The sequence below is a fragment of the Clavelina lepadiformis genome, chromosome 2 (assembly GCF_947623445.1).
Source record: "Clavelina lepadiformis chromosome 2, kaClaLepa1.1, whole genome shotgun sequence".
Taxonomy (NCBI): domain Eukaryota; kingdom Metazoa; phylum Chordata; class Ascidiacea; order Aplousobranchia; family Clavelinidae; genus Clavelina; species Clavelina lepadiformis.
This window is the reverse complement of record NC_135241.1, coordinates 8,828,385-8,844,483: the sequence shown is the minus strand read 5'-3', so window position 1 is coordinate 8,844,483 and position 16,099 is coordinate 8,828,385. Positions and strand designations below refer to the sequence as shown.

General features: G+C 32.4%; 3 protein-coding genes across 15 annotated transcripts in view; all 3 read left to right on the top strand.

The window, feature by feature from the left end:
• The window catches only part of LOC143446838 (uncharacterized), a 64,136-nt gene extending 49,630 nt beyond the window's left edge, over positions 1-14,506 (top strand). For 7 of the 10 annotated variants that reach the window (XM_076946660.1, XM_076946659.1, XM_076946661.1 and 4 more), the window contains 11 exons: positions 11,879-11,944; positions 12,315-12,401; positions 12,670-12,741; positions 12,874-12,963; positions 13,284-13,373; positions 13,458-13,547; positions 13,632-13,721; positions 13,806-13,895; positions 13,980-14,068; positions 14,243-14,332; positions 14,417-14,506. In XM_076946660.1, the coding sequence (XP_076802775.1) occupies positions 11,879-11,944; positions 12,315-12,401; positions 12,670-12,741; positions 12,874-12,963; positions 13,284-13,373; positions 13,458-13,547; positions 13,632-13,721; positions 13,806-13,895; positions 13,980-14,068; positions 14,243-14,258 (780 nt within the window). In that variant the 3' untranslated portion in view covers positions 14,259-14,332; positions 14,417-14,506. Of the gene's footprint in view, positions 1-11,878; positions 11,945-12,314; positions 12,402-12,501; positions 12,631-12,669; positions 12,742-12,873; positions 12,964-13,283; positions 13,374-13,457; positions 13,548-13,631; positions 13,722-13,805; positions 13,896-13,979; positions 14,069-14,242; positions 14,333-14,416 lie in introns of those variants that run through there. The other 3 variants (XM_076946663.1, XM_076946665.1, XM_076946670.1) reach the window with 3 other exon arrangements.
• Positions 4,165-6,286, top strand: LOC143446354 (uncharacterized). Its single transcript, XM_076945951.1, has 8 exons — positions 4,165-4,257; positions 4,526-4,564; positions 4,677-4,745; positions 4,881-4,940; positions 5,036-5,128; positions 5,273-5,347; positions 5,852-5,935; positions 6,080-6,286. Exons 1-8 carry the CDS (start codon positions 4,165-4,167, stop codon positions 6,143-6,145), a joined length of 579 nt encoding a protein of 192 aa, XP_076802066.1. The 3' UTR covers positions 6,146-6,286.
• Positions 6,745-11,824, top strand: LOC143446839 (uncharacterized). 4 transcript variants are annotated; one of them, XM_076946674.1, is made up of 17 exons: positions 6,745-7,076; positions 7,162-7,242; positions 7,334-7,387; positions 7,547-7,609; positions 7,687-7,788; positions 8,847-8,987; positions 9,350-9,487; positions 9,597-9,632; positions 9,760-9,846; positions 9,938-9,967; positions 10,107-10,145; positions 10,270-10,325; positions 10,486-10,521; positions 10,617-10,708; positions 10,852-10,926; positions 11,340-11,423; positions 11,691-11,824. In XM_076946674.1, exons 1-14 carry the CDS (start codon positions 6,891-6,893, stop codon positions 10,621-10,623), a joined length of 1,056 nt encoding a protein of 351 aa, XP_076802789.1. In that variant the 5' UTR covers positions 6,745-6,890; the 3' UTR covers positions 10,624-10,708; positions 10,852-10,926; positions 11,340-11,423; positions 11,691-11,824. The 4 variants fall into 4 exon arrangements, with proteins under 4 accessions (XP_076802789.1, XP_076802787.1, XP_076802788.1 ...); XM_076946672.1 differs by lacking the exon at positions 10,270-10,325; XM_076946673.1 differs by having other exon boundaries at positions 10,486-10,708.
• Positions 14,507-16,099: the final 1,593 nt, after the last annotated feature.

The following is a 16,099-nucleotide window of genomic DNA, read 5'->3' as shown; positions in this document are numbered from 1 at the left end:
CTTACATATATGATAAATTCACCTTTTTAAGCTCTTTTATGAGCTAATCAATTTTGTCAGTTAAATCCCCCAGTAGTGCCATGAATTTACTGAAACTCATGTGCTGTTCTTGTGTTTCCCTTACAGCAGCTGTAGTGTCCTTGCTGGTTAGGTGATGTTTTTGTAACCATTCCGCCGTAAACCTTTCTCTGGAAGGCTTACAAATTTCCGAAACACATTTAAAACAAAATGAGAAATTATAAATTACAATGCAAATACAGCAAAAAAGTATCTTGATTCATAATAGAAATAAAGGCATCAGAAAACAAGCATAAACAGTATGTAACCTTTGTCAGACATTATAATTTTACAATGGTAACAGGCAGCTTTGATACAAATGTACCGATATAAATTTTGTACAAAAATGATATGTAAAATGGAAAACATGATTATTCTTTAAAGGATAATATTATTTTTCATAGATCTTCCTTTTAAAATTTGTACAAAACCGTTGAAATCAATATGAAAAAACTAATTGATTGTAAATTTCTCTCGGACTATACATGAATATTTTGTAAATGTTATTACTTCTTTTTTAAATCCTCATGATTGTTTTTCATGTGTGCTCCAGCTGACATGCAAGTAGGGTTAGTTCGGATATCAATAATTTTTACTATCCGGATAACGGATATATCCGTATATTTGGAATTTATCTAACCGGTTAACCGGATAATAACTGCTAAGTGAGACAATCGATTTCACGAGGTTTGCATGAAAAATGGATTGTAAAATCATTACACAGTTTTATTATAGATCTACGTACACGGCTACTACATGCACAGTACGAGCGAATACGAGAAAAATCAAATTTAAAACGAACGAACACGGCTACTACACGCGCAGTACGAGAAAAATCAAATTTAAAACGAACGAACAAACGAATTTCAAACGCAAATTTAATGTTCACATTGTTCACTGCTTCTGCAACGCCCTCCTTATAAAGCACAATGCATCAATTGTGGAATCCTGTAGACGGGACCGGAGTTTTGTAACAAAGAGTCCACATGCACTGAATGCTCTTTCTGCTTCCACAGAAGTGGGCTGAATAGTAAGCAGCGCTTCATAGAGAGTCTGAAGGTTGGCAGGTCGTTTCCCAGAAGCTTCAAAGACGTCACATTCCTTTTGGACCATTCTTCTGTTTAGGTTTGGACTTGGAGTACTGGAAGGACGAGTAGCTGATACTGGAATTGATGCCGACATGATAGCTCGCTCTAATTCTTCCCTGAGAGATCCGCGTGATGATCCTCTACATACCGTTGTAGAAGCGAGTGATATCAACTGGCTGTCTTCTCCAGGACCAGGCTTTGCTGCTGCAATCAATTTTTGCATTAGGTTTGCTGCAAGAGCATACATCTTGTTTCTGTTTCCGTATTCGCCAAATGTATCAAGCTTGTTCTCTATCAGAAAATTGGGATCATGCAAATATTCAACTAGATGAACAAGACATGCATTTCTCCTTTCCTTGATTCTTACCTCAAGATGAGACTTAAGAGATGCCGAGTACGCAGAATTAGAATTAGAAAGAGTTTTAAGCACAAATTCGTGAATCCGCTCAGCGGTTAGAAGTGTAGCGTCCCTTCTGCAAAGTCCATCTACAGCATGTTTAACTGGTTCAAGGACATCAATCAGATCACGGAGAATTTTAATTTCTGCCTCCGTAATGGTGATAGAAGTTCCGATCTCAACAAGAGCCATTCTGATACATTTTTCTGCTCTTACAAATGTTTTAATCATCTCTAAAAGACTGTTCCATCTGGTCTTTGAATCTAGAATTAACTTCAGCTCTGTATTCAATTGTGCTTGGATATGCTTTTGCAGAATTTCGTTCTTCAGAGGACTTTTGCGAAACATCTTCGCCACTGTTCTTACCTTCCTTATCACTTCCCCAACAAACCGTTGAAGTTCTACACCGGTTGTTTCAGTCTCTACAAGATCAGCTTCATCAGCTTCTTCCATCTCCTCTTCGGAAGAAAAATCTGAATCCGATCCAGTATTAGGCCTACTATTTTCCCTTTCATTCTCTAATCTTTCAAAGATATTTTGCCTTGCATACAAGAAGTCAGTTACTGCTAAATGATAACCATGCGCAAAACAGAGCTGGTGGACACAAGTTACACACCAAATCATTCTTCCAAAACTCTTCATCACACTAGCTCCATCTGTCGTAGCTGCAACAATGTCTTCCATCTTGAGACCAAACTCCTGCAATCTTTCTTCCACCAAATTCGCTACTCTTTCAGCGGGAAGAGAACCTTTGATTCTTACCATTCCTAAATTAACGGGGTCTGAATCATAGTGCAGGTTTAAGTTCATGTATCTTCTGCTTCTTGTGCTTGTATATTCATCAAGAGTGACAGAACAGAATTTTCCAGTCTCTTTTTTTATTTCAATCATTTTCTTTGTATCGCTTTTCAGTGTTTGGAAAAATGTCATCATAATACTTCTGACATTTTGCACCGTTTGTGGTAGCTTATATCCTCTTGCTAAAAATGCTTCTCTCAGTTGCTTACTAGTAGCTATGGTGTTGAAAGAAATTCTGTCCACAGCTGCTAGCTCTGCAACGACCCTCTCCAGCGACTCTTTGGTTGGCTTAAAATAGTTTTCAATCGTGCTAGTACCTGCGGAACATTTGTTTGTGTTTTCCAAAGAACCTTGTTGTTTTGCTTTCTTTGTGTCAAGAACAATCTTATGTTTTAAACCAAGGTGGTTTCTCATTGCTCCCGTAGATCCACCTTTACAAGAAATCGTGTTTTCACAGGTTTCACATTTTGCCCTCTCACCATTTCTTGATCGTAGAAAGTAGCCCCAAACTGGATTATCACTTTTGAAACGTTTAAATTCCATCTCTTAAATTTAACTTCAATTAGCCTAACTCAACTCAATTCAATGAATTAACTTCAAACTAGGTTGTAGACTTGTAGTCAAAGCTTTTCAACTGACACTTCACAGACTTTACCCTTGCCATGAGAATGCAGTCTTCTATTAAAAGGAATCATTCATTATGCTTTCTTTGTGAGTGAATTGTGACGTGATAGTAAATTTCACTCGTGCATTTTACGACCTAATTGAAAGTATAAGACAATAGAAGTGTGAAAAAAGGTTTAATTGCGCTCGGCGGGAGTCAGCCTCTACGTAACAAAGAATTTTCAAACTTATTAAAAAGTGTAAAACGCATTAGCAACGATACTCTTTTAACCGGTTAACCGGCAAATTTATATCCGGATATCAGATAGAAAAAAACCATGCGGTTAACCGGTTAACCGGTTATCCGCTATCCGGATAATCCAACCCTACATGCAAGTATCGCCCTATAACGTATTCAGATAAAGTGGTAGGTAATATATGGTTCCATGTTTTTAAAACTATTTGTGCAGTAAATTTTACTTTGCTCACTATCCTATCAACAGATATCAAATAAATTTATAAGTTAATATTCAACATCTGAAATTCGTGCTCACTAAACATTGCCATTTTGAAAATTAACTTTTTAAAATTATAATGCTAATTAAATGATCAACAAAAAGATTAAAAACCCAAAAAATCAATATACACATAAATGTCTGTCTTTACCGATTCCAGCTTGCTGACATTTTCCTCTAAGTCCTCAAGTGAACTCTCTCTTAACTCTTCTTTTCTAACAATTCTAGCCATTTTTTTCTCATGCTTTAATTTCTCTGTTTTACTAGGTTCCACTAAAGTGGCGGATTCCATATCATCTTCTTCCTGTTGCAATATGATGACAGGTCGATATTCCACTTTGACCTTCTCCGACTAAGGCTTTCTATTAGGTCTTTGTATTACTATAATTTCCTAAAATAAATTAAATTGGTTAGGGGTGACTGACAACTTTTCATTCAACAAGAAACGATCAATATACAACAGTAAGCTTGGTAACCTTTCTGGTTTAGATATATCTGGTTAAATTGAAAAACATCATAAAAAATAACATACTTCTTTTGCCTTTGGTGCATTATTGTTTCCATATCCCTGTGTGTAAAAACGATTCACCACTGAACTGGTGTAGCTGCATTGCGGCTGGCAAAACATAATCAAAAATATACTACCATATACTACCCATATTTTAGCATCTGAAGCCAAATCAGAAAAGGTGAAAATATTACCCCTATGTATTTGGTCTACCTGTGCCACTGTCTACCAGGGCACACAGTTGTGGCTTATGTTAAAAAACCTGGCACTGGAATACACCGACCAGAACCGGTAAAGCAATGTTCCAAACAAATTGTTTCTACCTGCTTTTGGCATAGCAATTTGTTGTCGGTTGTATAATATCGTCTTTTCGGATTTTTTTAACGAATGTGAACTCCCTGACTTTCCTCTCTCGGTAAGGTTGTTTTGATGTTTGAAGTCTATTGAATATTTTCGAATTTTTATACATTAGTTAGTCTGGTATCATGTCATTTTACAATACATCATATTTTACATTATGTCTGTCTTATGTCTAATCAAGTTTGTTTAACATTTGCAGGATGGCATAAAAAGAAAGATAGAAAAAATAGAAAAAGAGGTATAGGCAGTTTTAATGTGTTGTGAACAACTGTGGCTGTTGTTATTATTTTATTGTTAATTTACTTGTCTCAACATGTTTATATGTAAAGTCTGTTTGTTTCATCATATAGGAATTGGATGGACAAAAGGAAGAGCAAAAACAAGAGGAGAAAGCTGAAATAGCTGTGGAAGAAGAAAAGGTAGGACAATAATCTGCAAATTTTTCTCATTTGTAAAAAGTTATTTAATTAATTTTGTAAAACCACATGAAATGTAGTTGTAAAATGCTTTTGGTATTTCACTTACAAACTGAACTTGTTCATTTAACCACATAGGAACTGGAAGGACAAAAGAAAGAACTAGAAGAAGAAAAGAAAGCTGCTGAAACAGAAAAGGTGGAAGAAGAGTATTTAGGACAATTAATTAAATTATTGTGTAGAACCAAGTAAAATTTTTTATGCTTTATACAAAAATTATTTTGTCTTTTTAGGCAAGTGAATTGTTAGAAAAGGAGAAAACTGAAGAAGTGTCGCTTGATAATACCAATTTGTCAGAAGAAGATAAAGTGAAGAACAATGATCAGGCAAGTATCGCATCTTTTCCTTTTTTTGGTGTGTTGTACATGTGTATTTTGAGCACTGCGGTAGGAATTTGACCCTTTACTTACAAAATCAGTTTTCAGACAGAATATGTTTATTTAACTCCAAATACGGTATTTAATGTGTAGACTGTTGGTGAACAAAAAATCGAAAAAGAACAGACTTCAATAACAGCTCCGGAAATAAGATTAGCAGAGCAAAAGGTATTAAAATATTATTTAGTTTAGGGGTCTCAAACTCAAATTGCTCTGAGGACCAAAAGAAAACTTTTAATTTACCCTGAGGGCCGCAATACACACTAAAAAGTTTAAAAAATAACACAATAAGAGTATAAGTGTTTAATGCAATTTTTTACTGAAATTCGAAAATTGTTTAGTGCAATATTGTATACTTTTAAAATCTATTAACAAATGTGTGGAGTTTAAAAAGTTATTTGTTTATATTATTTGAAAACTCTAAAATACATTACGTTGCGCTTTTAAAATGTTCTTGTGAGCTGCTAGTTTTAGATTGCTGATTTAGTTGAATAGCATGCTTGGTATACAGGTCTGTTGTTTTTTATGCTTTTTAATCTGTTTATTAAAGTTTTACTTCTAATCATTTGCACAATATAGTTAATTGCTGATAACTTGTTGAAAGTACAATGCTGATCTTGTCTTAATAACAATCTTTCCAAATCTTTAAAAACTTTTGGTTATACTTGCCAGGCGGAGTGCAGCTACACCAGTCCAGCGATGAAGCATTGTATTACACATGGAAATGGAGCCAATAATGCACCAAAGACAATGGAAGTATGTTGTTTTTTAATGAATTTTTTTAAATTTAATCAGATAAGTCTAAACCGGAAAGATAAGCCAAGCCTACTGTTTTATATTGATAGTTTCTTGTTGAATGAAAAGCTGTCAGTCACCCGTAACCAATTTAATTTATTTTAGGAAAGTATAGTAATACGAAGGCAAAAAAGAAAGAATTGGTGGAAGAAGGCCAAAGTAGAATTCTGATCTGTCTTCATGTTGCAACAGGAAGAAGATGAGATGGAATCGGTCACTTTAGCAGAACTAACCAAACGACCAGAATTAAAGCATAAGAAAAAAATGGATAAAATTCATGCAAAAGAAGAGTTAAGAAAGACAAAAAGAAGAGAAAAGGATGAAAAGAAACTTAGAAAAATTGAAAAGAAGCAGGAAAAGGCACGCAATAAAGAAAAGAAAAAAGACAAAAAAATGAAAAAGAGAGAAGCACGATTAAAAAGGGATGTTGCAGAGCAGCAAATGTATAAGTTCTACAGTGAATCTTTACAAAGAGCCAAAAAGTTACGCAAAGAAAGAAAAAAGGGAAAAAAGGAACGGAAGGCTAAGAAAAAAATTAAAAAAGCAGAAGAAAAGGTCCAAAAAAAAGTGGACGCAAAAAAATATAAACAAGAAAAAAAAGAAAAGAAAAAACAGAGAGATGAGGATAAGTACAGGAAAAAGTTGGAAAAGGCAGGTTACAATGAAGAGAAAGTTAAGGAAAAGATTGCTCTCAAGGAAGAGGAGATGAAAGAAAGGGTAGAACTTAAACAGCGAGAGCTAGAATTAAAAGATATTGAAAACACCAAGAAAATTAAAGGGGCTTAGTTTAAGCTTGGGAAGAAGTATGAAAAACACATATCGATTTAGAAGAGAAGAAGAAAAAGTTGCAGAAAAGCATGCTTAGAAGGAAAATAAATGGGCTTTAAAGTTGGAAAATCGTCGAGGAAAAAAAGCAATGAAAGAATTGGAAAAGAAAGGAAAGAGGATTACGAAGTTCATTAAAAAGCAGAGGAAAGATGCTAAAAAAGAAGTGACGATTTGGAAGAAGGCTGAAAAGAAAAAACTGAAAGAAAAATGCAAGGAGATCAACAAAGAAAATAAGGATAAAAAAAAGCAACAAAAGAATGTTAAAAAGAGACAAGTAAGTTATACTTATTCCAATATTCTGTTCATTGTAATATACCTTTTTGGGCTTAGCCGTAAAAATTGATCATTTTGGCTTTCAGGAGTGGGCTTTGAAGATTGAGAAAGAATATGACTCCACTTCATTTGAGGACTTTGAGGAAAATATAACCAAGTTGGAATTGGTAAGTACAGGTTTTGGTGTGTATATTGAGATTTTTTGAGGTTTAAAATTAACAATTAATATTATATTACTTTTAAAATTCAAATTTTCAGGATGGCAAAATTGAGAAAAGAGCAAATTTGAGTGATGAAGATGTTGAACAAAAGGTTACCTATGTAGATTTTGTTTATAGAATAGTTATCAAAGTAAAACTGACAACAAAAATAGTTTTAAAACGTTTGTGTCATTACTTTAGCATATTATTATTACAATTATTGCACATTTATATTAACTTACGTCTTGTTTTTACTTTACTGTTATTACAGGATGATGCTTGCATGTCAGTGGAGGCACGTATGAAAAAAAGTTATGGAATTTTAAAAAAGAAGGTGAAACATTTACAAAATATTTATGTACAGTTTTAGAGCAATTCAAATCAATCAATTTTATATTTCTTGCAAAATAGCGAAAGAAAATGTGGCTTACAAAGAGAGCACAGGAAAAGAAAAGGATGCAAACTGAATTGGATGTACAGAACAAAACACATGAGGTCGTTGCAGGAAACGAGGTACTATAGATGAGGCATATATGAATATGTTTTTGGATAAGTATTTTTAAAGTTATCATTCTACATTCATTTGCTATAAAAAAACAACACCCTCGCCAAATTTCACAAATGCAAACTTTGAACTTATGAATAGTAGTGGATCACCAGAACTTCACACCAATGAAATAAATTTTTACAAAATCGGCTTGAAAAGCTATGTATTTCTGAGCTATTTCTGGAAAACTATCTAACTAGATTTACATTCCTCAAAGTATTTCTGGGCATTTCTGAGTGTTGTTTCACAATTTCACGTTGTTAAAAGCAATTTAATTATTTAATCTTTGTTTCTACTCCATGCTCCACGTGAACTAAATAATGAATCGAATATAATATGAACTGAATCTAATTTACCTATTTCTGTTTAGGTTCGTTATAATTCATGTTTTGATCTTTTAACTGTGTCATGGTCTACGCATACTTCTTTTTCATCTTTTTGTTTTTTTGTTTTTCTGCATATCTATTTCTCCTTTAGCATATTGCTCCTCCTTTACAATCCAATTCAATCATCAATCCATTTGTTTTTAACCCAAATCTAAAATCACACTGAAATATGTCCTAACTGATTCCAACATAGTTGTACTTTCCTCATAGCCTCAAAGTGAACTGGATTCATATTTTGTCATTCATTCATTCATTTCATTCATTCATTAAAGCCCATTTCTAAAAGTAAAACGGTCAATTTTTAACATCAAGCCTAAAAATGGTATATATGGATGAACTTAACATAAAAATAAATATAACTTATCTGTTTCTTTTTACGCTGGTTACAATTATTGAACTTTGATCCTTCAACTGTTTCATACCCTGCTCATACTTCTGTTTGAGCTTTTTTTTACCTTTTTCGGATCTCCGTTTTGTCCTTAGCATACCAATGCACTTTTTTGGTCAGATTTAAAAGTTAAGCCAGTAATTATTTATTAGTGTTGCAAACACGGTTTTCTATTTTTCATAAGTAACTGATAATTTAATTAATGAAACACAAAAAACAAACATTCACTTTCCTATCATTGCTTGTTTAGAAGGAAAATAAGCAAAAGAAGTCTGAAGGCTCAAAAGTCAACTCATTGGATATTCCATCTCTACCTGGTGAAAATCCAGTGGCAAATGACACTGACAATGTTATTGAAGATATTTTAGCATCTGATGCCGAGCCAGAAAAGGTGAAAATGCTTTTCATTTACTTTGTATGGACCTGACTTTCAGTCTATCAGTTGTAAACTGCTCTAACCTTTACTGTAGGAACCCATAGTTTAGGTTGGAATCGTTGTGTAAATATGAATTTTTACTCCAAAAGAAAAAATGTTGACATTTATACTTCAAATAGTCATTTTACAAAAATCACCTTTATTTCAAGTTTGGTTGGGATTGTTTGAGTTACATAGTGTTGCTATATATGGCTTTATAAAAAAAGAAAACAACAACAAAAATACACTAACAGAATATAAAGAAAAATACCTATCCTATATGCTGCTGCATTATATTTTTTCCTTTACTGGCAAAATTTATCTTGAACTTTGTTCAGGAGGAAAATAAAAAGAAGTCTGATCACTCAAAAGTCAAATCATGGGACCTTTCAACTCCACCTGGTGAAAATCCAGTGCCAAATGACATTGACACTGATATTGAAGATATTTTAGCATCTGATGCCAAATCAGAAGAGGTGAAAATATTACTCTTATGTATGTGGTCTACCTGTGCCACAATTTTGGCTAAGCAATTAAAAACTGAACTGAAAGCACTCAGTTAAACATAAGAAACTTATGTTTCAGAAAACGGACAAATTATTCGTCTCCATTCCCACAGAAGTAAGCATGTTGAGAGCACACATTATTTATTGAAATTTGTCTGTAATTTATCATTTTGCATTTAATCATCTTTTTGTTATTACTGTATATTGGTGGCCGAATAATTCTAAAATTTCTGTTTGTATAGAAAATTCGAAAGAAAACTGTCTCCGGGAGGCACAAATTTGTGACAAATGTTAAAAAACGCAAAACTGGAATACACCGACCAGAACCGGTAAAGCAATGTTCCAAACAAATTGTTTCTATTTATTTTTGGCATAGCTATTTTGCCTGTTGTATAATATCGTCTTTTCATATTTTTTAAGGAATGTGAACTCTCTGACCTTTCTCTTTCGGTAAGGTTGTTGTGGTGTTAGAAGTCTATTGAATATTTTTGATTTTTTTATATATTAGTTAGTGTACCATTTTTATAATACATGGTATTTTACATATTTTACACTATGTTATCTGATGAAGCCTGTTTAACGTTTGCAGGATTACATAGATAGAAAGAAAGAAAAAGTGGAAAAAGAGGTATAGACAGTTATATACATATTATGTTGTGGGCAACTGTGGCTGTTGTTATTGTTTTACAGTTAATTAACCTATTTTAAGTTGTTGAAATTCATATGTTATGTATGTGTAAATTATCTTATAGAAATTGGAAGGAAAAAAGATAGAGCAAAATGCTGAAATAGCTGCTGAAGAAGAAAAGTTAGGAAAATAATTTGATAAGTTTTCCACACAAATAGAAAGTTGTTTAATTAATTTTGTAAAACCAGATGAAATGTATTCTTATTTACAATATTGAACAAACCTTTTCAGTCTGTAGACATTTTACTCACAAACTAAACTTGTTCATTTAATCACATAGGAATTGGAATGTGGAGACGCTGAAGCAAAAAAGGGGAAAGTAGACTATTCAGGACAATTAATTAAATAGTTTTTGTAGAATAAAGTAAAATTTTTTATTTATTTTTAACAAAAATTGTTTTGTATTTTAGGCAAATAAATTGTTGGGAAAGGAGAAAACTGAAGAAGTGTCACTTAATGATACAAATTTGTCTGAAGAAGAAAAAGTGAAGATCAATGATCAGGCAAGTATCGCATCTTTTACTTTTCTTGGCGTGTTGTACGTGTGCATTTTGACCACTGTGGTTGGAATTTGACCCTTTACTTACAAAATTTGTTTTCAGACAGAATATTTTTTTTTACTCTAAATATGTTATTTAATGTGTAGACTGTTGGTGAACGAAAAAGTGAAGAGCAACAGACTTCGTTGACAGTTCCGGAAATAAGATTAGCAGAGCGAAAGGTATTAAAATATTATTTAGTTTAGGGGTCCCAAACTGCAATTGCTCTGAGGGCTATGAGGACTTTCAATTTAACCTGAGGGCCGCCATTGTAGACTTTTTAAATATATGAACAAATGGTTTAAAGTTTTTTTTTGAATATTCCAAAAACATTACGGGCGGCATAAAATATATTATTGTGAGCCGCTTGTATTGTTTTAACCTTGATTTGGTTGAATAGCATGTGTGCTATACAAGTCTGCTGCTGTTTATGTTTTTTAAACTGTTTATTAAATTTTTACTTTAAATTATTTGTACAGTATACAGTATACTGTAGTTACTGTAATTGCTGATAACTTGTTGAAAGTATAATGCTGATCTTGTCTTCATAGCAATCTCTCCGGATCTTTAAAAATTTTTGATTATGTTTTCCCAGCCGCAATGCAGCTACACCAGTTCAGTGGTGAATCGTTTTTACACACAGGGATATGGAAACAATAATGCACCAAAGGCAAAAGAAGTATGTTATTTTTTATGATGTTTTTCAATTTAACCAGATATATCTAAACCAGAAAGGTTACCAAGCTTACTGTTGTATATTGATCGTTTCTTGTTGAATGAAAAGTTGTCAGTCACCCCTAACCAATTTAATTTATTTTAGGAAATTTTGTAAATTTATTATTTATAAACCTTTATTTCTATTATGAATCAATATACTTTTTTGCTGTATTTGCATTGTAATTTATAAGTTCTCATTTTGTTTTAAATGTGTTTCGGAAATTTGTAGGCCTTCCAGAGAAAGGTTTACGGCGGAATGGTTACAAAAACATCACCTAACCAGCAAGGACACTACAGCTGCTGTAAGTGAAACACAAGAACAGCACATGAGTTTCAGTAAATTCATGGCTCTACTTGGGAATTGGTCATCGAATGCATGTGAATGTGCTCATATTTATACTTAGTATTTTTTTGCAGACAAATTTCCATGATTGCAATGAAAAATTAGAAGAAATAATTGAGAAAGCTAACAAGAAGGTGTATGTGAGTATGAAAACCTACTAAGTTAAAGTTTGTTGAACCATGTTAACCTTAGTAGAATAATGATAATAATAAAGCAGAAACTGAAATATATTAATATGAGCTTTCGCAAGTCTGAACTTGTTTCTTGAAGAACACCTGAAACCTAACATATGGGTACACCACAAAAACCAAGCTCAAGCTTGTGAAAGCTCATTCTAACAAATCACAGTTAGTCTTAAAGGGTATCATATTTTCTGCTTTTACTATTAATTATAGAACACTAGTCTAGTAAATTTAGTATTATAGAAATTTATTGTTGTTGAATGGTTGTTGTTTAATTTTTAAGTAATACTGCGTTTTGAAGCCTTGCATCGTATTTTATTTTCATTAGGTGCACGCTCTTAAAAACGTGATGAAATATAATTACAATCAGAAATATTTTCTGGAACTTCTTCAGTCAGTCAAAGAAAATGCTATGGTAACAAACTAATGTGTGCGCTGTAGTTACAACAAGTTTTGTGTTTTTTTTCTTATAACATTGATATGTTTTATTGATTTTGCACTGTTATATTTCTCAGAAATATGCATACAGCAAATTTTACGGAGGTTAATTATACAAAAGTGAAGATAATAAAGTAACACTAAAAAAATTACAAAGAAGTACAATTTTCAATGAAGCTTTTTACTGGGACATTAATTTTTAAAAGGTAATTAAATAATAAAGACTAATTCTTTTGTGATAATAGGGCTTATTTGAGAGACGGGTGAAACAGTCTTATATTTCTTTTGAACGCTCGTCAAATGACTTTGCATTTGGAGTAAGTATGCTATAAGTTTTTTCCTTTTGAAATGTAGATTTTGCAGAGATAATCTAATGGATTTTATTTACTAAACTTGCATTAGAACACACTTTCAATAAATGTTAACTAACATCTAATTTGTTGTATCAGATTCCCACTCCTACAAACATTGAACAAAATGCATACAAGAAGCCTATGAGTTTATTGTCTTTTGACAGTGATTCAACTGAACCTAAAAAGGTTAGATACACTATGGTTGCAACCCGGCATAATAATTATCAAATATGAGGCACTACTGGTGAATACAGAACTTTTTTTCTGTCAGCATTTCATTAATCCATTAGGGTTAACTTCATCAGGGCTTCGGGCTAATTTCATCGCTGCCCTGGTGAAGTTAACCCGAATGGGTTAATGAAACGTCTGTAGGCAATAAAGTTCTGTATTCATCAGTGGTTCCTTACATTTGATGACTAAAAAGGTTATTCATTCATGAAATAAGTACACGTTCACGTAAACATGCTTTTCATAAATGTTAACTAACATCTAATTTGTTGTATCAGATTCCCACTCCTAAAAACATTGAGCAAAATGCATACAAGAAGCCTATGAGTTCATTGTGTTTTGATAGTGCCGCAAATGAACCTAAAAAGGTTACTGCATTTATTAAATAAGTCCACTGTCGCTTATACATGCTTTCAATGAAATGTTATCTAACATCTGATTTGTTGTATCAGATTCCCACTCCTATAAACATTGAGCAAAATTTATACAAGAAACCTATGAGTTCATTATCGTTTGATAATGACGCAAATGAACCGAAAAAGGTAAGTGCATTTATTAAATAAGTCCACTGTCACTTAAACACGCTTTCAATGAAACGTTAGTTAACATATAATATTTTGTATTAGTTACCCACTTCTATAAACATTGAACAAAATGCACAAAAGAAGCCTATGAATCCATTGTTCTTTGGTAGAAATGCAAAAAAATCTGAAAAGGTTAGTGCATTTATTAAATAAGTCCACTGTCACTTAAACAGGCTTTCATTGAAATGTTAACTAACATCTAATTTGTTGTATCAGGTTTCCACTTCTAGAAACTTTGAACAAAACGCATACACGAAGCCTATGAGCTCATTGTGTTTTGATAGTGACGCAAATGAACCTAAAAAGGTAAGTGCATTTATTAAATAAGTCCACTTTCACTTAAACACGCTTTCAATGAAACGTTAGTTAACATATAATATTTTGTATTAGTTACCCACTTCAATAAACATTGAACAAAATGCATGCAAGAAGCCTATGAATCCATTATTTTTTGTAGAAATGCAAACAAATCGGAAAAGGTTAGTGCATTTATTAAATAAGTTCACTGTCACTTAAACATGCTTTCAATAAATGTTAACTAACATCTAATTTGTTGTATCAGATTCCCACTCCTACAAACATTGAACAAAATGCATACAAGAAGTCTATGAGTTTATTGTGTTTTGATAGTGACATCTAATTTGTTGTATTAGGTTTCCACTTCCATAAACTTTGAACAAAATGCATACAAGAAGCCTATGAGTTCATTATCGTTTGATAATGACGCAAATGAACCTAAAAAGGTAAGTTCATTTATTAAATAAGTCCACTGTCACTAAAACACGCTTTCATTGAAATGTTAACTAACATCTAATTATTTGTATTAGTTACCCACTCCTATAAACATTGAGCAAAATGCATACAAGAAGTCTATGAGTTTATTGTGTTTTGGTAGTGACGCAAATGAACCTAAAAAGGTAAGTACATTTATTAAATAGGTCCACTGTCACTTAAACATGCTTTCATTGAAATGTTAACTAACATCTAATTTGTTGTATTAGATCCCTATTTCTACAAACAATGAACAAAATGCATACAAGAAGCCTATTGGTTCATTCTCTTTCAAGGGAGGCGCAAATGAACCTGAAAAGGTAAGTTTATTCATACTTAATTAACATTTGGTTCATTTGACAAAAGCTACTGTATTAGTTTTTGAATAAAATTCTTAGGTTTTTAATACGAATCATTTCTTCATTTATGTTTAGTTTGCTTAAAGTTGAATTATGCAATATATTTTGCAATGAGCACTGCCGGTAATGCCAATAATGCGTTGTGTTAGTAACAATTTGTTTCTGGTAATACCGTGTATGTATAAAATGCTTTGACTTAAACAGCAAATGATATCGACCTGAAACCTTCTTTGTTACTATTTAGAATACGTGAACATTTTATTTCGTTGTTGGTTTTTTATATTCTTTAATCACAATTATTTTTTCTATTTTTAGTCTGGCACAAATCAATCGTGGACACGAAAACTAAGAAATTGTTTGTGCTGCACAAGTTGCTAGCACTGATGAAATTTATTTATTTCAATAAAATATTTTTGTGTGTTTTCTTTGATAATTTAAAATCTGTATTTATGTATTTGATGTCGCATGGCATATTGCCTTTATTGGTGCACTTACGTTGCATTTGTATGAATAAATTTTTAAAAAACACTATCATATGTTTCGAGTGTAGCATAATAATTTAATTGGGTAAATGCTTTTGCGTAATATGAATAATGTTAATGTAAAATTGATGTATAGCACTCCCCTTTATTCTTGCACAAAGCCTAAAATCTATGTCCAAACACACGCTTGGTTATGTTTGACTGTGTGTGCACGGTGCTGTTAGTTAGATCATTTCGTTTCTTGTTAAACTATTTCTGCATATTGAATAAAACGCCTAATTACAAATCAATCACCAAGAACATTTATCAGATTAGGGATTTGTTCTTGCAGCGAAAGTGCATAACTGAAGCCAACCAAATTCCTTACTTAGAAATACTCAAAGACTGAAAGAGCTTTGCAACTAGTGCCAAGGAAACGATTGGTTGCCAAAATTACGTCACGAAAATTAATTTGGAACACGAAACATGTACCTACTATAACAAGGCCAAAATAATAGCACAGCGAATGAAAATTAAAAAACAAGCATACCATCAATATTAACTCGTAGTTGATAAATCAGCTTTAACAAATTCGATATTGGAACTTAACCTTCTGCCTTAAAATGGCCAGGTAAATTATATGTTGCAATAAAACTTTTCGTACAGGGAAGATGATGCTGTCAATGTGGTCCAAGTTATGAAATAATTGAAGGGAAGATAATGTAGATTTGACAGTATAGTTGATTTTAAGAAAATATGCTTCGCCTATACAGGCAACAAAAAATATTATAAAGGGAAGACTAATTCTTTCTAACGAAATATTTTTTAAAGCCAATGCTGTTTACAAAAAAACGTTTTAAGTTTAAATATAATCCTTAAAAATCCACTTTGCCTTGTCGTATGCAATACGACAATAGCA

What these genes read in the sequence shown, in the direction of transcription:
- LOC143446354 (XM_076945951.1), top strand. Translation starts at nt 4,165, where the DNA reads ATGTATTTGGTCTACCTGTGCCACTGTCTACCAGGGCACACAGTTGTG. An exon ending in TAGAAAAAATAGAAAAAGAG is followed by an intron (nt 4,565 to 4,676) that starts GTATAGGCAGTT and finishes TTCATCATATAG; the next exon opens with GAATTGGATGGACAAAAGGA. An exon ending in TAAGATTAGCAGAGCAAAAG is followed by an intron (nt 5,348 to 5,851) that starts GTATTAAAATAT and finishes TATACTTGCCAG; the next exon opens with GCGGAGTGCAGCTACACCAG.
- LOC143446839 (XM_076946672.1), top strand. Translation starts at nt 6,891, where the DNA reads ATGAAAGAATTGGAAAAGAAAGGAAAGAGGATTACGAAGTTCATTAAA. An exon ending in TCTCTGACCTTTCTCTTTCG is followed by an intron (nt 9,968 to 10,106) that starts GTAAGGTTGTTG and finishes TAACGTTTGCAG; the next exon opens with GATTACATAGATAGAAAGAA. An exon ending in AAGAAAAAGTGGAAAAAGAG is followed by an intron (nt 10,146 to 10,485) that starts GTATAGACAGTT and finishes TTAATCACATAG; the next exon opens with GAATTGGAATGTGGAGACGC.